Here is a 27,947-nt window from a genome sequence, read left to right as displayed (position 1 = left end):
TTTTCGATCCGGAGGAGCAGCGGTTCTACTCCGAGTCCCTCCCGAATGTCCGAGCTCCTCACCCAATCTCTAAGGCTGAGCCCGGCCACCCTACGGAGGAAACTCATTTCGGCCGCTTGTATCCGCGATCTCGTTCTTTCGGTCATTACCCAAAGCTCATGACCATAGGTGAGGATTGGGACGTAGATCGACCAGTAAATTGAGAGCCTGGCTTTCTGGCTCAGCTCCCTCTTCACCACGACAGATCGGCTCAGCGTCTGCATCACTGCAGATATTGAACCAATCCGCCTGTCGATCTCCTGATCCCTCCTACCCTCACTCGTGAACAAGACCCCGAGATACTTAAACTCCTCCACTTGAGGTAGGACCTCTCCCCCGACCCGGAGTTGGCAAGCCACCCTTTTCCGGTTGAGATCCATGGTCTCAGATTTGGAGGTGCTGATCCTCATCCCAGCTGCTTCACACTCGGCCGCAAACCTACCCAGCAAGAGCTGAAGGTCAGAGCTGGATGAAGCCAGGAGGACAACATCATCCACAAAAAGCAGAGACGAGATTCTCCTGCCACCAAACTCGACACACTCCACACCACGGCTGCGCCTAGAAATTCTGTCCATAAAGGTAATGAACAGAACCGGTGACAAAGGGCAGCCCTGGCAGAGTCCAACCCTCACTGGGAACAGGTCCGACTTACTACCGTCTATGCGGACCAAACTCACGCTCCTCTGGTAAAGGGACTGAATGGCCCTTAACAGAAAGCCGCCCACCCCATACTCCTGCAGCATCCCCCACAGGGTGCCCCTGGGGACACGGTCATAAGCCTTCTCCAAATCCACAAAGCACATGTGGATTGGTTGGGCAAACTCCCATGCTCCCTCCATCACCCTTGCAAGGGTATAGAGCTGGTCCACAGTTCCACGGCCAGGACGAAAACCACATTGCTCCTCCTCAATCTGAGATTCAGCTATCCTCTCCAGTAACTTGGAGTAGACCTTTCCAGTGAGGCTGAGCTGAGGAGTGTGATCCCCCTATAGTTGGAACACACCCTTAGGTCACCCTTCTTAAAGATGGGGACCACCACCCCGGTCTGCCACTCCACAGGTACTGCCCCCGATGACCACGCAATGTTTCAGAGATGTGTCAACCACGACAGCCCTACAACATCCATAGCCTTGAGATACCCAGGACGAATCTCATCCGCCCCCGGGGCTCCGTCGCTGTGTAGTTGTTTGACTCCCTCAGCAACTTCTGCCCCCAAGATTAGACAGTCCCTCCCCAGGTCTCCCGGCTCTGGTTCCTCCTCAGAATGTGCGTAGGTGGGAATGAGGAGCTCCTCAAAGTATTCCTTCCACCGTCCAACTATAGCCCCAGTTGACGTCAGCAGCTCCCTATCACCACTGTAAACAGTGTGAGCGAGTTGCTGCCTCCATCTCCTGAGGCGCCGGACAGTTTGCCAGAACCTCTTTTGAGCCGATCGATAGTCTTTCTCCATGGCCTCACCAAACTCCTCCCATACCCGAGATTTTGCCTCGGCAACTGCCACTGCTGCACCCCGCTTGGCTATCTGGTACCTGTCTGCTGCCTCCGGAGACCCACAGACCAGCCACGCCATGTAGCCCTCCATCTTCAGCCTGATGGCTTCCCGGACCTCTGATGTCCACCAGCGGGTACGGGGGTTAGCACCACGACTGGCACCTGCCACCTTGCGACCACAGCTAGCAACAGCCGCCTCCACAATCGCAGAGTGGAACAAGGCCCACTCGGAGTCAATGTCCCCCACTGCTCTTGGGACGCGGTCAAAGCTCTGCCAGAGGTGGGAGTTGAAGACCGTCTTGACAGGTTCTTCTGCCAGGCGTTCCCAGCAGACCCTCACTATGCATTTGGGTCTGCCAGGTTTACACGGCATCTTCCCCTGCCATCTGATCCAACTCACCAGTAGACAGCTCCACTCCTCTCTTCACTCGGGTGTCCAAAACATACGGCCGCAGGTCAGATGATACGACTACAAAGTCTATCATCGACCTGTGACCTAGGCTGCCCTGGTACCAAGTGTACCGATGGGCATCCTTATGTTGGAACATGGTGTTCGTTATGGCCAAACTGCGGCTTGCACAGAAGTCCAATAACGAAACACCACTCGAGTTCAGATCAGGCGGGCCGTTCCTCCCAATCACACCCCTCCAGGTCATACTGTCATTGCCCACGTGAGCACTGAAGTCCCCCAGCAGGACAATTGAGTCCCCTGATGGAGCACTATCTAGAACTCGTCCCAGGGACTCCAAAAAGGGTGGGTACTCTGAACTTATATTTAGCCCATAAGCACAAACAACAGTCAGGACCTGTTCCCCGACCCGAAGGTGCAGGGAAGCTACGCTCTCGTCCCCCGGGGTAAACCCCAACACACAGGCAGAGAGTCTTGGGCTAACAAAAAGCCAACCCCAGCCCTTCGCCTCTCACCCGGAACAACTCCAGCAAGATGAAGCAGGCCGCTTCACTTGTTCTTTTCACAACACAAAAACAGCTGTTTGAGTTCTAAAAAGACAACTAACCTTTTTTTCATAAAGCTCTGCAGATAGCACAAACACTTGATGCACAATATGAATAAACTTATAATTTTTTTCATCAGTGGTTTGTTCTGTGTTTATACAAAGATTTTGTGAAGAACAGTTCTAATTAATCCATCCATCAAGTTTGAAGGTTTTTGCTCTCAACAAATTCTGCAAATGTTGCATCCAAGTCAAATATTTAAAATACTACGTGTGATTGGTAATATGGTGACCAGCTCATTGGGGCATTTTTACTCATTATAAAACATATTTAGTTAAAGAAACGTGTCGGCTCACTAAAACGTCTTTAATATGAAACATCAGCCCAGGTCTGTTTATGAATTTCATAACAAAATCTATTATTAACATTTTTTCAAGTTAAGTCAACCTTTATTCATGCAGCACATTTAAACGGCAGCACCGTCACCCCAAAGTACTACACAACAGTAATGGTAATAAAAACAAATAGAAGGAACTTAAAAGCATTAGAAAATATTAAAACCAGAGGCAACTGAAACAGAATACATAGCTTAAAATCATAAAGCAATAATAAAGCAATAAAGAAAAATCACAGGTAAAAATGTAAACAATGACAGTAAGTATGTAGGATAAGCCTGCAGCCACCTAATTATTTCTGAGATGTCTGAGAATACAAATGCGCGTATCAGCTGGCTTTACATCCAGGAGCAAGCTGCTCCACAGGGTCAGGTCAGAGGAGGATCTAGCACCCTTGGTTTTGATGTTGTCTTACCTTTCAAAGCTCTGAGCACGGAAGGCGAGGCTTCCAAAAATCTGCGAGCACTTGGTGAACTGCTCCACGTTGGCTGATGTTACCATGGTAACGCTGTGATTGTCCACAACACCGAAGTTACCCATTCCCAAACCGTAACACTCTAGAAAAGACAGACATATCAGAGACTTAAACTCAACCCAAAACTAAACTTCTATGAGAGCACAACCACAGCTGGAGCAACAATTCATGCTTTCACATTAATTGTAGGGAGGATGGAGAATTACAAATACAACTCCAAACAGCAGACTAACCAGAGGACTTGGAACACCACCGTCCCATTCTTTATTTTACATCACAGATCAGTTGGAAAGAGGCTAATCACACACATAATTAAGTGCACATTTTAATAATAAATACACACTTAGACTGGCATAAGTAATACAGTAGCTAAAAATAGATTGTGAAGTAATGTTGCAAAGCACTCTGGGAAGTATCCCTAGACAAACAAGACTGCGTTTTACATGAGTGACTATGGATCTGAGTTTCTTCACTTGTCTCTAAGTTGTAGTTTCGTCTCCTAAAGATGTTCCAACGGTAAAGAACAAAGCACCGCTGTTGGGGAAGGTGCTAATCGGATCTGATGTCGGAGGAGACATCCCTTTTCCAAAGCAATAGGACACACCTGGAAAGGGAATGGGCCAAGCTAAGGACAGTTAAAGCAAAGTAGTGGCAGTATTTACTTAGAAGAGTGGATTTGTTTCATCCTTTTTACCGGTGGGAAAGTTTCTAGGTCCGAGAATGATGAGCCGATACAGCGCTTACAGATGTGGAGTAACCCGGTGTAAACAAAGGATCGCAGCTGAACATCTCAACCAAACAGCATGTCCATCCAAAGGTGGATGAAAAAAACTTTTGACCAGAGGTGGGCGGTTTGTAAAACGTAGTGACACAAATATTTACATAAGTAGGAGTAAAAAAAAAAAAAGTTCTTTGAGAAAATGTTCCAGTTTGTACATAAACGTTTGACCTTTCTTTCTGATCGTTTGTTTTCATCCACGCTCCGTCTGTGCATTTTCAATCAGTAAATGCAGTTTGTTCAGCTATTACCTTGTAAACTAGTGTATGTATAAAAAAACATACTGAATCATTTAAAGTTTTAATTCTTCCTGTAAGGCTCGAGACCACAAGATCAACACACCGGTACCAGTCCTTTGAATGATAGTAAGACTGGATGCTTGGTGGGTGACCGACTTGTAAATCATTTAATATATGCAGATGACCTAGTTCTCATGTCTCCCTATAGCGCAGGCCTGCAGCAGCTGCTCAGGGCATGTGCTAAGTATGGTGAGCAATTTGACATCCTGTTTAACCCTAAAAAGAGTGTGGTTGTGATTGCTGCTACTAAAGGGGACCTGAAGCTTAATTTTCCATCTTTTAACTTAACAAATCAGGTCCTCGAAGTGGTAAGCAAAGTAAAATATTTGGGGCACATTTTAAGAAGTGACCTCTGTGATGACGAGGACATTAAGAGGCAATGCGGTAAATTGTGCATGCAGGCTAACACAGTGGCACGTAACTGGCATGTGCTCAGATTCTGTTAAAGTGTCCCTCTTTTGTTCCTTTTGTACTCCTCTCTATACAGCCCACTTGTGGTGCAACTATAGTAAGGTAGTAATGAAGAAGCTTCAAGTGGCTTATCAGGATGCTTTTAGAATCCTCATGAAGCTCCCTAGATGGACCTCTGCAAGTCATATGTTTGTTGTGAGTAACATCCCTACTTTTCATGCGCTTTTGAGGCTCTTCATGTACAAATTCATCCGCCGACTGAGTTTGTCAGCTAACGCTGTTGTTAGAGCACTGCCATCTTTATCTTACAGTGACACGAGGTACTCCTCAGTCCTTTTTAAACATTGGAACAACTGCCTAAACGGTTTGTAATTAGAATGTGTATTTTTATTTATTTATTTATTTATTTATTTTTTATTTTATTCTTGTTATGGACATATCCCTTGTCTGAAATAAAGTTTGATTGATTGATTGATTGATTGAATGCAGAGTTACGGGACCTCTTGTTTAAATCTCCCATGAGTCATTGCTTCCAGAGTAAAAATGGCTCGAGGCTGTTTATGATTCACGTATTAGTTGTTGCCACATGGCAACCATTCAGTCATTCATCGTAGTGAACGTGTTCATTTTGTTTGAGGATGTTGCTTTAACACTTGCCATCTCTGCTGCTGTGGACCACAAACATAAAAGCATACTTTGGATGTTTGCTATAAATAACCAGCAGGTAATTCCACGTGGTGACTAGGGACCACAGTGCTGCTTGATCAATGCAACAGGTGAAGAAAACTTTCATTGAGTGAAATATGCCCACCTTTGGTGCAGTCCCCATCACACTTTTCACATTTCTGCGTCTCGGTCCCGTCGGGCTGCAGGATGATGACCTCCTTGTTGGCTCGGGGACAGTTTAAAGTACAGGCCACCTCCATAGCCAGGTAGTTATCTGCAGAGAGGGAGACGGAGTTCAAAGGTTAGCGGAGCGCTAATGCAGTGGAAAGCTGGAATTACACAACTTGACCGGATAAATGTTCTGTTTGTTTGTTTTAGCCAAGTGCTTACAGGGGCAAGTCTTAACGCAGGTGGCTCCAAAGTTGAATTTTTTGTTTGGGTTGGGTTTGGTCTGGTAGGTGAGCGAGTCGTAGATGGCAGGCAGAGGGCAGTTCTCTTTACACACACCGTTGTCGTTGAAGTGGCGACATGCCTGAATTGATGGAGGAGGAAGTGTGTTGGACAGCATAAAGAAGTGTGTGTGTGTGTGCATGAAACCATATGTGTATGTATGTTAGCATGCATGTGTGTGTGTGTGTCGTTTACCAGACAGTCAGAGTCTTTCGGCCCGGTGCAGCCAGCAGCACACTGCCTGTGACAGCAGTCGTTAGGAAAAGGGCCTTTACATCGCTGGCACCCACTCACACAGTTGATTCGAGTTACTTAAATCAAAAGGAAATAAACACTTTCAGAAACTCTGGTTTTCATCATAAGAATCCAAACTATTCTGCATCATGGTCAGATTTCAGCTCACGTGTCTGGCAGTCCTGCGCTGTTTCTCCCCAGCAGCTTTTTGCACAAACCGGAGAACATTTTGGACCTGCAGGAAAAATAAGGAAATGTGAGAAGGAACATAAGCAGAGAAAAAGCAGACTCAGACTCTGTTACTATGACACAGCTCCTCTCTGACTGTCCTGCCATTCGATTGTTTTATACAGAAACAAAGAATATGAGATAAATCACAAATTATTTAACAGCTCAACTGTTCAGTTGAATATTTATAAAACACACCTATACAAATAGAACAGCTGATGCAACTGATGGCCAATTATGAAGAAAATCCCTCTGCAGGCATTCACATGTGCATGCGTCTGCATCTAAACGAAACTTTATGCAAATAAAAGTTTTAAAATAACTACTAGCAGTAGCTCAGGTGGTAGAGCGGGTTGCCTCATGATCGGAGGGTCATGGGTGTGACTCTTGCTCCCGCCAGGGGTATCCTGCTGTTGTGTCCTTGGGCAAGACACTTCACCCAACTTGCCTGTGTTAGTGGTGGTCAGAGGGGCCGACGGCGCCAAATGGCAGCCTCGCCTCTGTCAGACCTCCCCAGGGCAGCTGTGGCTACAAGTAGCTTACCATCACTAGCAGTGTGTGAATGTGAGTGTGTGAAAGCGTCTTTGGGTGTCTAGAAAAGCGCTATATAAGTTCAATGCATTATTATTATTATTTCAACAAGTAAAATCAACACAGACTTTTTTGTGCTACGCTGCCCTCTAGTGGCTGGTAGATGTAAACATAAACACTGCGTTGTGCCCGACAGAATAAAATCTGGTTATTTACCTTTTTAAATATAGCTTTTAAAGGACATCCATTCTGCACACCTCTAAATGCCTCGCGGAAGAATTATTTTTTTTAAATATAGCTTTTTATTAAAATGTTCCATATTCCAAAAGGGTTCAAATGAAGGCAACTGGACTTCTTTGGTTTCTTGAAGACGTTTCGCTTCTTATCCGAGGAGCTTTGTCAATTCTTGCCTTCATTTGAGCTCCTCCGATGAGAAGCAAAACGTCTTCAAGAAACCAAAAAAGTCCAGTTGCCTTCATTTGAACCCTTTTGGATTACCATGACCTGGATGACTGAGAACCTTCACCAGCATTTTTCCATATTCTAACTTTAATTCACAGGGATTTGTTGTCTCACAGAGCACTGTAAAAAACTGACCTTCTTCTGGTCATTGAAAGCCACATTTTAAATTACCCAGCTGCTCTCGCCCCCTGAATAAATTAAATTATGATATACTCCAACAGAATCAATGCTTTCAATGTTATTAATGTTATTGTGGGCGCTTTTTGGCACTGATCAGTGACATCATTCACTGCCGAAGCAGTAGCGATGTCCTGACGTCTGTGCAACTTCCTGAAAGGACAGTTTTCCCCTACAAGAATTTACCATGAAGTTCACGCAATAGAAACAAACCTATTAGGAGAGTCATAAATGTTTCCCACGAAAAAGAACTATAACCCAGAGCAGATCTGGCATGCCAAGCACATCTGGTACCTATAGGCACATGAGTGCCGCTCAGCAGAAACAAAGACATGTCGAGAAGAAGTTTTAAGTCCTACAGAGTAACTAAAAATAACTTCCTTTAATCCTTCACAATAAGACTCTCCAACAGTTGAATCTCATCTTGAATTACCAGCAGCTTATAAATATAGTTTATTATTGTTCTATAATAGAACTCATGCTGCAGCGTACGGCTCCAGATAAAAGCTAGTGTTTGAGCAATTTATGACCTTTTCTAAGTTAATTCAGGCATCACGGGTCTTCGCACCGGTTAAGTTCTTTATTTAATTCTCTTTTTCATCTTAGAGTAGCATTAGAGTCTTGAAAAACATTAACATATTTCCTCTGTTAGCTGCTAAAAAAAATCAGTGATTAATGAAAAACACTCATTTTAATTTATTAAATCATGCCTCAAAGAATTCTTGGTGTTTAGTCTCCTTTCATGATTCTGTGAATGAATTAACAAGAGCATGGTAAAATGTCTAAGAACTTTTGCCCATTTATACAAGTCAATTTTATTTTAATGCACATTCATGTCCCCATCTATCGGTTACTCACAATTAGGGGCTCTGGACTGCAGCTGGTGCAGCCTGGAGTGGCTGTTCTGCTCGTCCAGCGTGTCATTCCAGATTATGCTTTGTGGATCCGGGAAGCACAGCTGGGGGTTCCCCCAAATATACACCCTGCCCAACAGGATCTCTACAGGAAAGACAAAACGTCACACCTGTGAGGCTGAAATACTTTACAGTGAACATGAGCACAGGCGAGTCTTTTCAGTTAGTCTGTGGTGCATCTCAGCAAAAACGCTGCTGATCTCTGAACTGACCTGTCAGGCTGCGAAGGCGCAGGGTCCTCAGACCCCGATTGTTCAGAGTGTTATCCAGCACAGCCAGTGCATAGCTGGAGTTGTACAGCTGGCTTCCTCTGATGATCCGAAGGTTGTCCAGAGGCACCAAAGTCACTGAGACGTGTGCAACGAGTACGTAACCCTGCACCTCCACAATCCCCTGGTGAGGACAGAAAAAGTTCATCATCAGAATAATGGAGGTCTGTTTTTGTAATGCTCTCCACTCAGACTGTACCTGCAAGAAGGAAAGGTCAGGGTTTCCACTGAGGTGTGTGATCTCCAGGTTGCCATGGACAACTTGGCAGCCAGTGTAGAGCAGCTTCAGGGTTTCATAATGGTTCTCCAGGCTTGATGGCAAGGCCAATTTCATGTCTGTGCCCAGGCAAACTGCAACACACACACAACATGACACCGACTTACAAACCCAGCAATAGTGAGGCAGATATTCTTAAAGGGATATTCCACCCCTAAGTGAAATTTCACAATCCACAATCACGTGCAGATTTTCATTCTATTTTCTTACTCCGGGAAGAACGGTTCGTAGCGCAAATGGTTCATTTGTTGTTAATTTGCAGGGAATATCTACAAGAAAGTTCTACAGAGAGTAGCAAAGGGTCCTCGGAAATGGTTTGTTTTTGGGAAAAAAGTAATTGAGGGGGGTTGAAAAGTCATTAGTCGCTGCGTGAACTGTGATATGTGGAGGTCATGGTCAGTCAATGGCCGGTGTGTGCTGCTGATTATCATGAATGATGAGATGTTTTCTATTTTGGTTTCAAGCTAAAATGTCAATTATAAAAATTAGTTGATGCATAACAAGTCTGAAGCTGAATTAGTTTTACAATATTGAATTTGACCAACTGTTAAATCTTAATTTTGTGCACATATCAGTATTAAAATCACATATCTAACAAAAGTTAAACTCACTAATTTACCAAGAACTGGTTATTCCAAACTAGTCAATAAAAATACATTTTTGTTAAAAAATAATGTTTTACAGCATGCATTTACAGTGGTCTCTAGTAGGAATTAAAGCCTTGCAGGCAGCTGGCCTACTCAGGGAACAAAAAAGCTCACAAACCCTGGCTCAGCAGGGCCAAGTCTGTGACATCACAGCCTTCTAACATGTCTCATTTGCTGATATTTGGACATCTCGACCAAGATTGGATAACAGCAATGTGACTCTACCACTGACTTGCAACATGGATGTTTTATCTAGGTGTTACGTTGCTGCTTGGCTTACGTTAAGTGCTGCTTGGCTTTTATGTTTTTACTTCTCGTCCTTGTATTTTACCTGAGGAGCTGATTTGCAGTACCTGGTTCCCTCCACTCTGCCCTGCTCCACCCTGAAGCACCAAGCTGTTGAATATGATAATCACCACTGATTGAGGACTGGAGGCATAAAAACCTCATGGCTCACATCTACAGGGAGCAGCAGACCAGAGACGTTGTCTCTGATCTGTTGTCTCCTCGGTGTGCTTTGACACACTTAGTCACATTTGAAGTAGCAACTTTGTGTAATTCTGTGGTGGGGACGCTCAGCACTCGTAAATCTCTGTTTAGCCACTTTGCCTTTCTGTGCAGGGACAACCCTGCACTTGATTCCTTAGTACATAAGACTCGTCACTGGGGGAAGGAGTCCCTGATGGGATGATCTTTTAGTTGTGTTTTACTTTGGCTAATTAGAGGTTAAGTAGTTGCTACCACGTTTTGTTGCCTCCTATCACATTGTTGTCAGTGTTCTTTGTGTTTTGGGCTTTGTTCTGTTAAATAAAACATTTGTTGACATGTTCAGACAATATACTCTTTTGTTGCCCCAGGTTTCCTAGACGACCTGGGGTGTAACACTAGGGATGCACAAAAAATTCAGCCATCAAAAATTTTCGGCCGAAAATTACCCCAAAGTGCATTTTCGGTTTTTGACCACAACACCTAAATCACCAAAACTGGTGGTCGAAACAGACCTTCTGCGGAACCCTGTTTTGTTTCTTCTCGCTTTTAATTTATTATTATTAAACGTACACAAGTGGGGTCAAGTGAAATATTTTATTGTCAGTTTTACTTCATATTGTGCATTGTTATGTCCGTGCTACATAAATCTGTTCATGGTTTTGTAACTGATTTATTGCAATGCCTTGATTTTACTGAGGTTAGTACACATCGTACCCATAAACGCTATGGTTCTAATTATTGACAGAATCATTTTTTTCAGTGTTTCGGGTTTTTGGCCTTGGTTTCCCCAACTAAAAACACATCATTTTCAGTTTTTTGTTTCGGCCAAGAGTTTTCAGTGCATCCCTAGTTTTATCTCCACAAATAAATAACACAATCCTGGAGGAGCTTCTGTAGTAAAGTGAAGTTGTTAATGCTAACGATTAGCTTAAACTAGCCAAGATGGCCACTGCTGATGTCCACACATTTACGCTTCTGAGATGATTACAATCACTGTCACATGACTAAACAAATACACATCACCCCCCTCACCCTCTGAAACAGATAAAGAAATGGAAACTAGATGGAAAAAGTATTGGGAATCGGCCCAGATTTTATCATACCGATTTGTTAAAAAATGACCAATATCGGTCGATACAGATATTGATGCAGATATATTGTGCATCCCAAATTTACATGCTTAAAAAATTCAGTAAATTTTTTTTTCATGTCTACAAAAAAAGAGGGCTGTTTAAATAAGAATAATTTTTTTCTTAAAGCAGCATTTTTGCTTGTCAGTCTATGAACACATCATCACCAAGCAAAAACAGAAATATCAGCAATGTTTCCTGGTGTGAACTCATCATCACTAAGCTCTAGATACCACAAGATACAACGATTCAGACGGTTTTATTTCCAGAATCATAATTATTAAGGGATCACAACTTTTCAAAGCCTATTAATTTTAGATATTTTCAATAAATCAGAATTGTCTGGAGTCTGTGTCAGTAGGCTAGAGCTGCACAAGAATCAGAAATCGGCCTTCAAAACCAGAATTGTGCATCTCTAAATGAAAGGGTTAAAAATAAGCATTAGTATTGAAACAGGAAACTTAAAGACGATAAAATAATGACACAACAGTTTTTTTTATGTGTAGTGTGTATCAGAGGCAATGATGATGCATCTGATTGGCCAAATAAACTAACATGTGAATGAATGACAATTGGAAACATAGAAGCCCTTTTAATGATATTTCAGATTTATCTAACCGTGAACATCAATAAACAAGACTCCGTGCAGCCTAAGATCTGAAGAGCCCCAGCCTTGAACAGACCCTCTGAAACACAACCCTCCTGCTCTCAGTATCTCTGGGAATATATTTTGCTCTGGAAGTCGAGAGCACAGATTCCCCGCTGAGGGTCACACACAGTGTTACGTTCAGGGTCATGCAGCAGTGCTTCAATTCACTGGGGCTTTTGAAGACACATAGCTCCCATGCCTTAGCGGGCAGTCACACAGTGGACAGCCCCTCCTTTTGGAGGTTATAAATGACTTCCTCTGGCTTCTCGCCAACAGCCCTTCAAACCCACTTTTCTTGATTGAGTGCCCCCACTGCCATGTGAATTCCTGTTTCTGCTTTTGGAAAAGACGTTTGAACGGATCAGATGCAGCACCGGAGTAACAGGAAGTCCTAGCAGGTTACTGGAAGGGGATTTTTAGTTAATCTGAGAGGCTGTCATGTGTAAAGTTTCCTTGTGAAAGCACCACATTCACATGATATTAAAGCAACTTATCAGAGAAGTCTTTTAAAAAAATTAAGTAAGAGTCCAATTAAAGTCTGACAACAAGCTAGAGCTGCCGATAGTCTATGATTAACAACGTTGCTGCCAAAAATACACACCCAGTAGTTGGAGCCTGTGTCGAATAACAAATTAAACGACTATTCAGTGCCTCTTTCAGTGATGTCATCATGGAAAATCATTTGTCAGGTTGAGCCAAGATGACAGCTCAGCTTTTATTCTCTAATTTTTCATGATTTCTAATAAAAACAGAAGCCAATTCTTCAAAAACCCCATTGTGAGAAATTCTGTACCGAGTGCAACTTCCACGTCTGAACTCCAGCTCTCGGTTTTCCCCTCCCTTTATCCCCACATCCCCACAGTTTTAGCTGTGTGAGGAGCTGGCCACCCCTCCGTCTCTGCAGCCTAAAATACACTTCGCTTTATCACACACACTGCCCCGGCTGCCCGAGTCAAATCATGGTAATCTAAAACTGATCTTTCTTCTCCTGTGTTCACCTCTTCCTGTTAAATTACCTTATGAAAAGTTGCCCAACTCAATAAAGTCTTCTCACAGAAACACGTTTAGTTGCCGGGTTAAATGAAAGCACATTTGTGTATTTTAGTAAAATGGAGAAACTCCGACCCTCCAGGAGATCCTGTGTGTCAGACAGATCACAGATGAAAAACTAATATGTGCCGTGATTATGTTAGCACGCACCGTTAAATATTTTAGCTTTGGCTCTCGCACAGCTGGCAGCTTCCTACTGGAAACTTCCACTCCGTTGTTTTCTGTGGTTCACAGCAATTAATTATTCATTCAGATTCTGGTGTGTGTGAGCAGTTAAAGCATTTTTGTGACCAAATATTAAATCATTTTGAATTTTCAGATTTCTGCCTCAACTGAGCGGTACTAGCCTCGCAAGCCATCAGTATATGTAGTCTGGCCATGACCCATAGAGAGATAGCAGTTGTGGGGCGAAATCTACTGTTGTCTTTCAAACTGTCTCAGCATGCTATTGAACAAGGTTGGAACCAATCAGAAAAATGAACAACATGATGTACTTGCTGCTACAGATGTCAGTTAATGGGGCAGCGCGCCATATACTGTCGAAGAAGAAGCAAATACATCTTTTTTTCTAAATGCTGCTCTAAAGTCAAAGAAAAGCACAAGTCTAAATAGTCCAAAGCTGATGCCACAGCCTTTTAATGAGCCACCATCATCCTTGTTTATTTGATCTGTAAAAGCACTGGTGCTAACCCCACCCAACCCAAAGCTCTGTGATTGGCAAGACATAAGAGGTCTACCATTGGTGAGACTACGGTGGTGCACGGCTAGAAGAAGCCTAAGGCCTTGATATACTTGCTGTTTGATGATGCAAGCGTGTGTTTAAAACCGCTACCACACGTTACGTGCGTTGATTTGAATCGTTTGTGCACGTCCTCTGAAATAATGTGACGCGTCCGAACGCTGCAATATACGAGTAACCAGTAGGTGGAGGTGAAAAAACAGCGAGACACACTCACCATGGAGACTCTGTCTCTGGTTTACAGGTCTTTCATACCATCTTCAATACAGCGGCTGTCTCTTTTTCCGTCAAACTCAAAATTAACAAGTATGTGAACAATAACGCAGCCTGCCAAGAAAGCGCTTATTTTCGAACGGGGGATACGTTATTTTAGGTTTTGTGTGAAAATACATCCAGGACTGTAATTGCTCATCACCAAATTGACGTCATTGAACCAGACGCAGAGAAAAGTTGAGGAAAAATGGCTGCAAATTCAGCAAACTTCAAATCCTTCCCTCAGGAGGAAAGAACCACCATAAATGTCACCATGTGGTAAGTAGCACCTACGCTAGGGGAGAGGAGATTCTGTGGTGATGTTAGATGTGCCAATGTCTGATTTGTAGTCATGTTAATTACAAACTTTTACTAGCTCATAAATATCAAAGTACGTGGCAGGTGTGGTTGAAACACACGTCACTACTTTTAATTTAAACAATACATTATGTGTAATTCAGGGCGTAAGGCAAAGTGGATTAGAAAATGGCTCTTTAAGCCTCGTTGACTTGCATTCATTTTTACATTCTTTCGCCAGTTCCAACCCAGAAACTAGCTTCCCTGGCCTGCTATGGGTTCTTTTTTGGATGTCAGGGCCGGTGGTTCTGAGCCAGTTCCGACCCAGAAACATCACTGCGATTGAAACTCTCCGGTCTGAAATGCGCACCACAAACTGTCCTGTTTTCAGCTGCACAAAAGGCACCAAGAACAGATGATAGTGTGGTTCATTCTCTTATTTGAAAACCTGTGGACTCGATATCCGGACTTGCTGGAGTTTGTACAGCCTCCACATATTAGTTCACCATTTTGTAAGAAAAGTAGTGCAATCCAACACTAGTGAACACACACACTGACTTGATGACATGACCTATCTAAGCAGGACTAGCTTATAACTCCTCCTCGTTATGTCAGAGGTTGATATTTCAAAAAGCATTTGTAGAAGCTTTGCTGAAACGGCCTCTTTCACTCAAAATCAGGGGCCTTTATGTACTGTAAAACAAAATACCCACAATAAACGTTTCAAATAGTATTTTTGGACAGCACTTTATATGAAATAAAAATATTATTTAACCTGCAACTTGCACTTTAAAGTAAAAATCTGATTTAATATTCTTCTTGTCCTTGGACATTCCAATGCCAAGCAGCAAAAAAAAAAAGAAAACAAGTGATATTTTTCCTGCCATTGCTATACTCTAATTCACTAGCGATAACAGGTTTCTTAGTTAGAAAATTTGTACTTTCAGAAACATCTTTTTCAATTAGAAATTTTAAATAAAACATTCCATAGGCTGTAGTTCTTTGAGGGACACTGGAATTGGCCAGAATCAGTATCGGTAGGTCAGAGCTGTACAAAATTCAGAAATCGGTATCAGCCCTCAAAATCAAAATTAGTATATCTCTTCTGGGTAGGCTTCAAATGTTATAAGTTATATACTATTTTCTAGATGAACATCCAGTGATTATTTAGTGGTTCATGAGATACTTCACTAGCAGACAGCAGTGGCTCAGGAGGTCAATCAGAGGGTTACTCATAGGGTGACTCAGTCATTACAAACACAGACTTCAGTAGAACAACCAATAAGTTGAAGACATTTTTGTGCATCCATCTCCAGCCAAAATGCCTCTGAAGGTTAAGCAATTGCTTGTGTACATCCAACAAAGATTTTAAGGAGGTTCCATTGAAATTATGGAAGCACCAATGCCAATACAAACATCAGGTATCCGATCGAAACTACGCGTGTAATCTTCTTATCCACAACAGTGCTTTGATACTAACCCAGAAACCAGCGTGTAGCTCTAATATAGGGAAACAAAGTTTGTGCACAAATATCCTAAACCAGTAAATGGTGGTTGTGAACAATAAATTAATGCAAACCACTAGGGATGGACAATATATCGGCATCAATGTTGGTATCGGCTGATGTAAGTCATTTTTTAACATATCGGTTCGATAAATAAAACTGGGCCGATGTTAACAACCAATATTTTATCCATCTCATCTCCATTTGTTTGCCTGTTTCAGAGGGTGAGGAGGGTGATGTGTAATTGTTTAGTCATGTGAACAGTGAATGAAATCATCTCAGAACCATAAATGTGTGTGGTGTGTGTACATAACGTAAATTCAGCTTTATTAATTTTCATTCTATACAAAAATGCTTCTAAAATCAGCAGTTAAGGTCACTATATTTGTCATCGGCCATAACAGTGACCTTAATATTGGATATTGGTATCGGCCCAAAATTTTCATATTGGTGCATCACTACAAACCACTAAAGAAGGCGACAACGTACGGTACCAGCCAAGCTGAACAAACCCCATAAAAGCAGCATGAGTAAGTAGCTGGGTAGCAGAGGAGCAGCTGTGTGGAAGCCTTTCCAGATGAGAGAAAATTACTAAAGTAGCCAGACGGCAAGTTATGTTCATATTTCAGTTACTCGGGTTAATGTTTGTTCAGTTCAATGAAGCCGGTAACTTTATGCTTCTTAAAAAGATAGATTTCCTTTCTTCCTGCATGCTAGTGAGTGGCCTCAAGCAGCCAGCAACACAAAGGTAAACAACAACAAAAGGTGGAGAGAGATGGCCTTTTTGTAGATGGAAACATTTTGACTTAATATTTTTAATTTTTGACAGCTAAAGATGACAATTTAAAGACCGGTTATAGACTTTGTGCTGGTGACAAAGTGTTATCTAGCCTAGAAATTACTATGTTACACTAACTGATACATGTAGAGTTGAAGCACAGCTGTCAGTTTTTCTTGTAAAGCTCGTTTTCTTTTTAAGAAAGTTGTTTTTAAGTTCAACCTAAAATGTCAGGAGGCACATTGTTGACGGTACTTTTAAAAATGCACCTCAGATAAAGTCGGTTTCGGCAAAACTAGTAAAAGTTGTACTTAAAGGTCAATAATTTCAAATATTGATCTAGTTTCTTCTTCTTAAACAGAGTATGATGGACTGCCCTGGTGACTGACATCCATAGCGGTGAGTACATCACATTTTTCATTGCTCTGATCGGTATGTGATCAGTATGCGGCAGTCCTGTGGGCGAAAAAGCCTTGTTGATGCTAGAGGTCAGAGGAGAATGGGCCGACTGATTCAAGCTGATAGAAGAGCAACTTTGAAATAACCATTCGTTACAACTGAGGAATGCAGCAAAGCATTTGTGAAACCACAGCACACACAGCCTTGAGGTGGATGGGCTACAACAGCAGCAGACCCCACCGGGTACCATTCATCTCCACTACAAATAGGAAAAAGAGGTTACAATTTGCACCAACTCAACAAAATTAGACAGTTGAAGACTAGAAAAATGTTGTCTGGTCTGATGAGTCTCAATTTCTGTTGAGACATTCAAATGGTAGAGTCAGAATTTGGCGTAAACAGAATGAGAACGTGGATCCATCATGCCTTGATACCACTGTGCAGGCTGGTGGTGGTGGTGGTGTGATGGTGTGGGGGATGTTTTCTTGGCACACTTTAGGCCCCTTAGTGCCAATTGGGCATTGTTTAAATGCCACGGGCTACCTGAGCATTGTTTCTGACCATGTCCATCCCTTCATGACCACCATGTACCCATCCTCTGATGGCTACTTCCAGCAGGATAATGCACCATGTCGTAAAGCTCCAATCATTTCAAATTGGTTTCTTAAACATGACAATGAGTTCACTGTACTACTCTGACCCCCACAGTCACCAGATCTCAACCCGATAGAGCATCTTTGGGATGTGGTGGAACGGGAGCTTCGTTCCTTGGATGTGCATCCCACAAATCTCCATCAACTGCAAGATGCTATCCTATCAATATGGGCCAACATTTCTAAAGAATGCTTTCAGCACCTTGTTGAATCAATGCCACGTAGAATTAAGGCAGTTCTGAGGGTGAAAGCGGGTAAAACACTGTATTAGTATGGTGTTCCTAATAATCCTTTAGGTGTGTGTATTTCACAATACAAGGTTGTATTGTACAATACAATGTTTATAATTCTACTTATGATGGACCAAAACCATAAAGTTATGAGTTGGCTGCACGCCCCAGAGAGCAGAGACAAACCAGAGGGAGAAACCGTCGGCCAAAGCAGAGAGATTGTGCTGCGATGTAAGAGAAGCGGGGGCGGGGTAGCAGGTGAGTTAATGATGCTAGCTTAAACTCATGTGCCAACATCAGAAGCTTTGCTGAGAAATGATACTTTTTACTCCAAAAACTCAGCTGTTATGTGTTTTAAAAGGAAATACCCACAATAAGCATTTTAAATAGTATTTTTTGGACAGCATTTTATATGAATTAGAAAAAAAATTTAACCTGCAACTTTAATGTGCCTAATGACAACAAACAATTTATAAGTTAATTTTAAGGAGTGTTATGACATTTATTAGTACTTGTACTCAAGTATAAGTGCTTGTATTAAAAATCTCGTATTGGTGCTTTACAAGGACACATAATGTATGATTTGGAAAAAGGTTAAAATCCAAAAGATAAACCCTTTGAAAGGCCTTCATAAGGTCTAAAGAACTACAGATCAAGGCCTTTCTAACTGCTTAGAAACAAAGAAAGAAATGTTGGGTGAGTTTTGTTTTTGATATGCTAATTTATGAAACATTTTAAATGACACAATGTTTAAACAAGATATTCAAGATATCTTAGTCATAAATTTAAAGTTGAAGTTACTTCCTGATGTTTTGATATTGTTGGAGGTCTGACTGTAATCTGGCTTCCATAGAGGTTGTTGTGTCTGACAGCTGACTGTGCAGAGCTAATCTGTGTGATGAAGATTGAAAACTGAAAGCCAGCTTGAAGCCACACCTGTGGTGGCAGCGTTCCAGTTAGCACAAGGAGTGTGCCTGTGTGTGTGTTTACCAGAACCGAGTACGGTCAGTGACACGAACTCGATGCTGCTGCAGGAGACGGAGTCGCGGTGTGCAATGCCACAACGGCCAATCGGATGGCCGGGCCTGCCGTCTCTTCTAATGGACTAGATCTCCTTGGAAAGCCCAAAACAAACAGAACAAGCTGATCCAACAGGACTTTCTCTGTCGCTTTATTAGCCGATAGATTTAACATGTCACTAATAAATCTGCAGCACATCCCGATCCCTGCTACGTGTCTTGCATAAACGAGACATTTCTTCTAACCTCCCTGAGCACATTCTTTCTTTTACTCTTCGACCAATGAAGAAAAAACAGGTATTGCTCAACAGACAAGCAGAACAGGATCTGTACTGTATTTTTCTGAAGCAACAGACAGGAGCTCCTCGCTGGCTCACGCTGCCGTCCTCCCACTGGAGCCACAACAACATAGTCCGGAGTTTAAGAGAACGAGAAACACCTTCAGTGTTTTTCCAACACAACATTAATTAAACAGAACTGCAGCTGATGTCACAGGCTGATTATTTTGTTGTTTTAAGGGTGGTAAACAGAATGTGACACAGATAACAGAAAATAAAAGAACATAATAATGTTGAACTCATATTACAAAATCCCCCTCTTGTTTGCAGACTTTATGCAAAAGAAGTGACTTTTTAGGTGTTTTTTTATGTTAGGAGGTGTCATGTTACTAAGATTTTAATAGCTGAAAATGAAATTTCAGGAAACATTACCTAGAAAGATTAAAAAAGAGACCAAAGGCAGAGAATAATTTGATATTTCAAAGTTTTACATTTTTAATTAGAAAAAAAATGCCCCTTTCATTTGGGTCCAGCTGCAAAGGTGGCAGACAGCATATGATTCAGATCATGGTCACAAACGTCCGACAGGTCAGAAAGGATCATGTGGCCCACGTTTGGGGACATCCACTCATCTTATTATATCACAATTTTCCACATTAGTGATCCATTAAGCTCTTTCATATCAGTTTAGAGCAGAAAAAAGAAAACTCTTCTTTAGAAAATGTTGCTCCTCTTATTTATCCCCACACAAAACCCACGTGTTTCCAACGTAAGTACTCAGTACTTCTAATATCTGTGTTTAAAGCCAAGTTATATTAAATTCTGTTCTTCGATTGACTAACTTACCCTTTTTTATTAATATTTCTCACTGACGTCAATTGTAAATATTCCTATTAGCTTGAAATGATACATTTTTATATACATAAAACTGTGGTAGACGCTCCATCTTGAAATACTGTAGCTGTTGAAGGACATACAAGATCTAAAGCTCTGCATTTTCATGTTTGCGCTTTGACATGAAAGTTCTCCCTCTAAAAGTTGGTTTAATGCTTGACGCATCCGCGAGGTTCGCACGGCTCCACGCGGCAAAATTGCGTCATTTTAACAACCACGCCCCTCCACCGCGCCTCCGCACGGCCCAAACTTTCCGCACCGCGCACCTAGGAAATTTTCTAACCATGCGGACGGTCGGACGCGGAAAAACATGGCGGACTGGCAAGAACTAGTATGGCAGAGGTTCGTAAATACAGACATTTGTATGATTCAGCTCTCAGAGATCACCGTGATCAACATGTTGTTAATAATTCTTGGAGAGAAATAGCTCGCACTGTCAGAAAAGACGAGGACGCTGTTAAAAATGCTGGAATGCCATGTTGTAAACAACAGTAATTTTTACTTCTACTATGGTTTTGTGTTGGATGCATGCCGTAGAGCTCCATGCTGTCCCCTACAGTTTGGGAGAATATTGGCTCACCGCAGAGACAAGCCGCATGAACCATAAACGCTGCAAGTTGTGAAGAAGGTTCCATCCGCGAGCCGCATCACTAAGCGGAAAGTGAATGCGTCAAGCATAAACCAAGCTTAAATGTTTTGCTGAAATTCTGTTCCTGCTCTTACCGCATGTGATTGCTGAGTCATTTATAACTGTGGAGATGCATGCACGGCTGTGGGGGAGAGGGAGATTGGTGGCAAGTCAAGTCAAAGCAGCAGCAGAAGAGCAAGAAGACACAGCTGCTGCAAATGACTGATCAGACCCGCTCTACATATTTACAGGACACCCACAGAGTGCTCTCCATTCCCTTTGCTGACTGCAGGAAGCAGCAGAAACTGTAAATAATACTTTTAGATGGTTGAAAGCCAGTGTGTGGTGTTTTCTGTGTGTTACTCCAAAGTAGACATCTCCCTCTCTCCTGCAGACATGCATGCACCACCACAATGATGCATTGCTACAATAGCTGAATTGAGACACATTTACACGCTGGGGCTTTTAATACTTTTTCTGTCATCTTTATGTCATTTAATCATGTACATTTTATTACTTATATATTTATCTTACAGGATCTAACTTTCTCAGTAAACTCAGGAAAAAGTCAAGCATCTGGTATTAGCCAGGTCTGGCTACAATGTCAGGGTTTGGGTTAGCGGCAGCAGCGAGTACTGTAGCAAACAACAAACTTTAATTTTCTTAAAGGATTGCTGTAAAGTCACTGAAAACAAGCCAGTGACTTGATGCAATCTGCAGGATTTTCTTAGACTAATTAGAAAGTTGAACTGAACTCAGTGAATAGATAAGTAAAATTGGAATGGTTACTTTGTAAAGTGCCTTGAGACCACTCTTGTTGTGAATTGCTGCAGTAGAAATAAACTGAACTCAATTGTTCTCAAGAAAGAGGATGATGCATGATGTTTGGGAGGTGGCTAATGGTGGCATGTCCTTGTGGAGGAGACTCCAGAGGTGACCCAGGATGTGCTAGATGAATTAAGGCTGGTTTGGAAACATGGTGGGATCCCACTGGGGGTAGTTCGGGCTTCCCTGCTAAAGGAGGGAAGGAGCTTCCCAGCTAAAAGCCAAAAGCTTTTTTCTTATTGAGACCTCAAAATATAATGTAAGCTTCTAGCCTGTCAAGCCATACTAAATAAATGTATTATTTAGTCTGGCCACGCTCCATTGACGGCTCTCGGTTGTGGGGCGGGTTCTACCGTTGTCTTTCAAATGATCTCCACATGCTACTGGACAATGACCGTGACATACTCTTGTTTCACTCTGTTGCATCATCCCACCCACCAGGCATATAGAGTGCCCTGATTGGCCCACAAAGCAGATAAAGCTCTGTGATTTGTTCACTAAGCCGATAGAGCACTATGATTGGCCCACCATTATGGACCAATCACAGCTCTTTATGTGTTTGAAACCCCTCTAGAGAGTTGTGATTGGCTAGCCAGAGTCCTGGTAGGAGCTGCGGAGGTTCCAATGGAGCGTGCCTAGACCAGAATTTGGTCTAGTTCACTAGGCAAGTAAGCTTCATTGTTTCAACAATTAGTATTTATTCAGCACACTGATGCAGGTATAAATCTGGAGCCGCATCTTCAGTAAAGTACAGCGGAAGATGCTGAGAGGTTCCTGTTCTGAAGGCGCAAAAATCCGCTCGTCTCAGGGTTAGTTAGATCATAATAATAATAATAATAATAATAATAATAATAATAATAATAATAATAATAATACATTTTATTTAAAAGCGCCTTTCAGGACACCCAAGGTCACTTGACAGAAAATACATCATAAAATACAATAAAACAATAATAAAACCCAAACAAGAAAAAACAAAGAGAGAAACAGTTCAATACAATCAGAGGTTGTAGGCAGATTTAAACATGTGTGTTTTGAGTTTTGTTTTGAAAAGGGTAAAACTGTCGATGTTGCTGATGTCTGGAGGAGGTGAGTTCCAGAGACGAGGAGCAAAGCGGCTGAAAGCTCTGCTCCCCATGGTAGCGAGACGGGCAGAAAGAACCGCAAGATCAGTTACAGACTAGACTGGTGAGTCAGGGCTGGCCCAGTTAACCTGCAGCTGATTAAACCAGTATGACTTAATCGGCACACCATGAGTTTGGCTCAGTGGGAGCACTGGTGTGTGAAGGGCCATGAACTCTGTAAAGGCTCAGTCCACACACACACACACACACACACACACACACACACACACACACACACACACACACACACACACACACACACGGCAGCACATTAGTAATAACTCAAGTATAGTGGAAATGGACTACCTGGGCCTGATGCAGCACTTTCCTGCAAACCAGTCAGCAACCAGTCAGCTTCAAAGATCAACACCACAGACTAAAGTACACCAACCAGTTCCCACCAACAATGCAGTTGCAGCTGACTTCACCTGTGACTATTGTCTTTGTGTTTACGCAGGAATACTAGCTAGTAGACTCACAGGGTTGTTTACACTCTCATAAGGTGTTTCAGCAATAAAGCAACAACTTCGATCCATTAAAACCATGTCAGCGTGCAGCTGCTCATGCATTTAGACCTTCACTGTGTGCAGGCGTTGACATTTTAACCATGCACATCACTAACAATTGACAAGCAACACTCAATCAACTCAGTTATTGATGTTGGGATTTTGCCATAAGCTGGTCATCAAAGGCTTTTAAATCATATTATTGACATTTCTGACTTGACCTAAAACAGGTCCAGGCTTCGAGAACTGGGATGCTTTAATAAAATTCCCCAGAAGCAACACAAATATCGCTATTTTAATAAATATTTTTGCTTACTTGAAGGATGTAAAAAGGAACTGCATAGAAATTAGCAGAAAAACGAAGAGACTGAAGAACTGAAGTTGAGGGATAATTTTGTGTTGTGGTCGTAACTGTGTACTTTCAGTTAGCTCCTATTGTTTTCCAGGCATGCACGCAGTCCCGCTTCAGTGAGACAAGTGGCCCTCTATGAGACAATGTCCCCCTTCAGAGACACAAGTGAATAATTGACATGGTCTGGAGGATCATTTGGGACACAGCCTATTAAATGCTGCTGGCTTGTTTATGTTTACAAACACAGCTTTAGAATAAAACTCCCTGCAAGGCGCAGCTCATGTTAGTGCTCCGGGTTCCTGTCCCAACAGCATGTGTTGTGTCAGACTTGAGTGTGACAGGTGGGATGTGTGCGCTCCTATTTTTTTTTTCCTGCTCCTATGTATCAGCGCTTCATAAATCCTGCGAGTCTCAGCAGAGACTATCTGAGAGGACGCGAAGTCCCGCAGGAATGTCCCCCCGAACCAGAATAAACCTCGAGCGCTTTACGGGAACACGAGCGCCTAACTTTCCAGGACTCGTGCGTGTGTTCCGGAGGCGCTGGAAACGAGGAAATGTACCCACCTTCCCTGCCCGAAGCGCCCGTCACTCCGAGCAGCACGGCCCCGACGAACACCAAACTTCTCACCGCCTCCATCTGCGCAGACGCGCCGCTCCTAGTCCATACTCCAAAGTTGGAATTTTCTGACTTCTCCAGCACAGGAAAAGACGCGTTTTCACTTGTTTTCCTTCTCCCAGGTGAAGTTCCTCGTTTCCTTTTGGCCCTGCTGTGAGAGCGCAGTTGTGGTCTGTTTTCCAATCTCAGTGACTTCCTCCCATGGACTCTGCGCCTGTCGGTAGTAAATGCGGGAGCGCGCAATGGAGTAAAGGCGCGTGGCCGGGGTTTTGGTGGGGAGTGGCAGGTTGACTCAGCCCGCCCTCAAAGAAGGCATCTACCAGGGGCGATTCTAGCATCAGAGGTAGGGGTGCTAAGCACCCAGAGAGCTGCCCAGCCAGGCAAGGCACATTCCCACATTTTGAACATTTGACAGAGTTTCATTCCCACATTTGTAAAAGGAAAGAAAAACACTGTTTTCACAAATTAAATGATGATTTTTACATAAGGTCCATTTAAAAAAATTTGCATATTGTGATAAAGCTCATTATTGTCTGTAATGTACTGATAAAAATTAGACTTTCACATATATTAGATTCATTACACACAACTGTAGTAGCTCACGCCTTTGATTGTTTCTAATATTGATTATGTTGGCATACAGCTCATGAAAACCCAAAATTCCTATCTAAAAAAATTTGCATATCATGAAAAGGTTCTCTAAACGAGCTATTAACCTAGTCATCTGAATCAACTAATTAACTCTAAACACCTGCAAAAGATTCCAGAGGCTTGTAAAAACTTCCAGCCTGGTTCATTACTCAAAACCGCAATCATGGGTAAGACTGCCGACCTGACTGCTGTCCAGGAGGCCATCATTAACACCCTCAAGCAAGAGGGTAAGACACAGAAATTTCTGAACCAATAGGCTGTTCCCAGAGAGCTGTGTCAAGGCACCTCAGTGGGAAGTCTGTGGGAAGGAAAAAGTGTGGCAGAAAACACAACGAGAAGAGGTGACTGGACCCTGAGGAAGATTGTGGAGAAGAACCGATTCCAGACCTTGGGTTAGGGTTAGTTTGAACAAATTTCCTCCAACATTTTCAGCTGATTGTCCCATTTAGGAATAAAAAATTTTCAAAGCTTTCTCTCTTTCTGCTCTGTGTCGTGCACAGCCATCAGACCGGCTGATCCTGAGGCAGAATAAAAGGATAAACCTCCAACCTTATTTTAGAAGTGTCAACAATAAATGCAGCAAAACGTAATTAACCTGCAGTTATTCACTAGCAAAGCAAAATTCAACTTTCATGAGCAAATACCCATAACATTCAATAAATCAGAAAATTTAAAAGTTTATTTTAACATTTACTTCAGTTCTAATTATTCAAAATGTTGTGTTTATCACATTTAGCTTGTATTTTAAATATCTTCAGCTTTATTTGTTGAGAATTTTGTCACACTGCGAGTAGGGGGTGGTTAGGACCCAAGATGCAGTAACCAGGATGACACGAGGCAGGAGGGATAATCGTCCAAAGTAGAATTCCAAAAAGGGCAGGAAGCCAAAAACAAATCCACAATCCCAATGTGTAATTCCTAGAGACCAAGTGCTACTTTGAAGAGCAGACCTGGAGATATCCAAAAACCAAGACACCAAGAGATTTCCAGAGACCGAGAGGGAGCTAGACAACGCTGACACAAACAATGGACCGACAAACACAGAAAGACAGGACAGGGTTTTACACTCAGGGCAAGGGTGATTAGGAGGATTGGGCACAGGTGATATTAACCAAGAGGAGAAGCAGAACAGGGCTGTCATGTTCCTGGGAAGGTGTTTAACCCACGACATGAAGAATCATCACAAGACAGGGTGGAAAGTTCAAAACAATGATTTATTTCAGGAATCTAACAAAAAGTGTCCCTGGAATAAACCCAGAGTAGTTGGAGCCAGAGAGAGTCCAAGTTCTGTAGGTGGAGGAGGTCGAGGAGGGCAGGTGGAGTGACGGGGTAGGTCCAGGAGAGGGAGCCAGGCAGGGTGGCAGAGGAATAAGAGGAGAGGCAAACCATGAAGTCCAGGAAGGTTATGGTTCTTTCCAGGTGAGCAATCCAGTAAGGTTCTGCTTCTCGGATGGAGGATAATATCCAACAAACCCAGAGCGTCAGGGAAGATTGTCCAGTAATCCTGGAGAGAGGATACAAAACTTGAGTCCAAAAAAAATCCAACACAAGAGTCCAAGAATAAGCCAAGAGATTTTCCAAGCCAATTATCAACGTAGAAACCACGCAACCTAGAACGAGAGGCCAAATACTACCATGAGTAGCTAATCATCCATGCAGCGCTGTGTAGTGGTTCCCTCTCCTCTTATATAGAGCTCTGCTGGATGACCTGAGAAGCTGCAGCTGCCGCTGATTGCTAATACCCCGCAGCTGGTGAGCTCCCTCTCCTGAAATGAAGAGCTCAAAGATGTTATAGAGATGAGGAGTACTCACCCCACCACACAACAAGGGCAGGTGAGGAAAGCCCCAACTAAAACCTGTTAAACAAAGCTACTGAACTAAATAACTTAAAACACTGTAGAAACAAAACACTGGAGAACTAAAGACAATAAAACTAGTGACCTAGGAGTAATACAACCCAAAACACTGGAAGACAGGGGAGGATGATACCTAAAGGGAGAAACGAACTAGACAATCTACAATAACAGAAAACGAATGATAAGAAAAGTGACTAAGGGAAACCTGGAGAGAACCTGGAGGGGGCTGGGGACCACAGGGAGGCACCTGGGGGGGACGACACAAGGAGACACATAAGGGGAACCTAGAGAGGGATGGAGAACACAAGGAGACACATGAGGGAAGCGCAGAATGCAGACCATGACAAATTTGTGTGTTGCATTGTTTGTAAAAAATAATCACGACACCACATTACTTGAAAGGTTTTGTATTAAATGCCATTTAAAGAACATTAAACATTCTTTGAATGGCATTTAATAGTTTTATGAAGTATTTGTTCATTTATGACAGAATAGATGAACACTATGAAAAACTGACATTGCTGCTCAGGGCAGGGCACAGGGTCAGGGACTGAACAGGAGCAGGTTAGCTGTTCCTGTGTGCTCAGAAAGTTATGCTACTGATCCATTCTAAAAATAATGTCAAATCATTCACATGAATTGGATTTGTATTTCATTATCTGAAAATATCTGAAAAGTTAACAAACCAAATGTTTTGTTTTGTTTGATTTTCAGAATGTCACTATTTTCCTTGTACTTTTTATACATATTATTTTGATGTATTAAATTACAGGGAAACTAACTTGTGAATAAAATGCATGTTAATATAGTAAGTAAAGCATTTTTAACACAAGCATATTAACACATGGAAAGTATCAATGTGAACAAACTGTGTGGCGGTAGCTCTTCTGTACTTTAATTGTGTAAAAGTAGCTCACAGGCCTAAAAAGGAAAAAAGATCACTGACTTTAATTTCTGAAAAAGTCAGATCTAATCATGAGTTCTGGCTTTTTTTCTCTCACAAGTCTCAGATTAGGTCATCAAGGCTTTATTTAAATAATTTCAACAGTTCTTATTGTGCTTTAAACCTAGCGCCTTGTGCGTGTCAGAATCTTATTTGGGCTTTACTGAAGATCCTGCTGTTGAGCAGCATGGTAGCACAGAGAAATGATTCAGAAACGTCACAAAGACCGTGAGTCACCCTGAACACCTTTAACCCACGAGTAAACGCCTTCAGCCTTTATTCTAACAGCATTTTCTCCGCTGTGCTCATCTTTCTGTCCTCCAGGCTCACTCTGTTGTTTCCTTTTGGTTTGGTGGTTTGTTTGCGCTGTGCTCTGGATGTCAGTTA

General features: G+C 42.4%; 1 protein-coding gene across 1 annotated transcript in view; it reads right to left on the bottom strand.

Moving 5' to 3' along the window:
• The window catches only part of erbb2 (erb-b2 receptor tyrosine kinase 2), a 37,838-nt gene extending 13,472 nt beyond the window's left edge, over positions 1–24,366 (bottom strand). Inside the window, exons 1-9 of the mRNA XM_015963210.3 lie at positions 24,059–24,366; positions 8,973–9,124; positions 8,717–8,897; positions 8,449–8,589; positions 6,362–6,427; positions 6,154–6,269; positions 5,899–6,040; positions 5,654–5,782; positions 3,295–3,436 (exon numbers count right to left, since the gene is read on the bottom strand). Of these exons, the coding sequence (XP_015818696.3) occupies positions 3,295–3,436; positions 5,654–5,782; positions 5,899–6,040; positions 6,154–6,269; positions 6,362–6,427; positions 8,449–8,589; positions 8,717–8,897; positions 8,973–9,124; positions 24,059–24,131 (1,142 nt within the window). The 5' untranslated portion in view covers positions 24,132–24,366. The remainder of the gene's footprint in view (positions 1–3,294; positions 3,437–5,653; positions 5,783–5,898; positions 6,041–6,153; positions 6,270–6,361; positions 6,428–8,448; positions 8,590–8,716; positions 8,898–8,972; positions 9,125–24,058) is intronic.
• Between the last annotated feature and the right edge of the window lie 3,581 nt (positions 24,367–27,947).

This window comes from Nothobranchius furzeri, chromosome 16, assembly GCF_043380555.1.
Source record: "Nothobranchius furzeri strain GRZ-AD chromosome 16, NfurGRZ-RIMD1, whole genome shotgun sequence".
NCBI classification, from domain to species: Eukaryota; Metazoa; Chordata; class Actinopteri; order Cyprinodontiformes; family Nothobranchiidae; genus Nothobranchius; species Nothobranchius furzeri.
The sequence above is the reverse complement of the archived record's forward strand: the minus strand, read 5'-3'. Positions and strand labels throughout refer to the sequence as shown.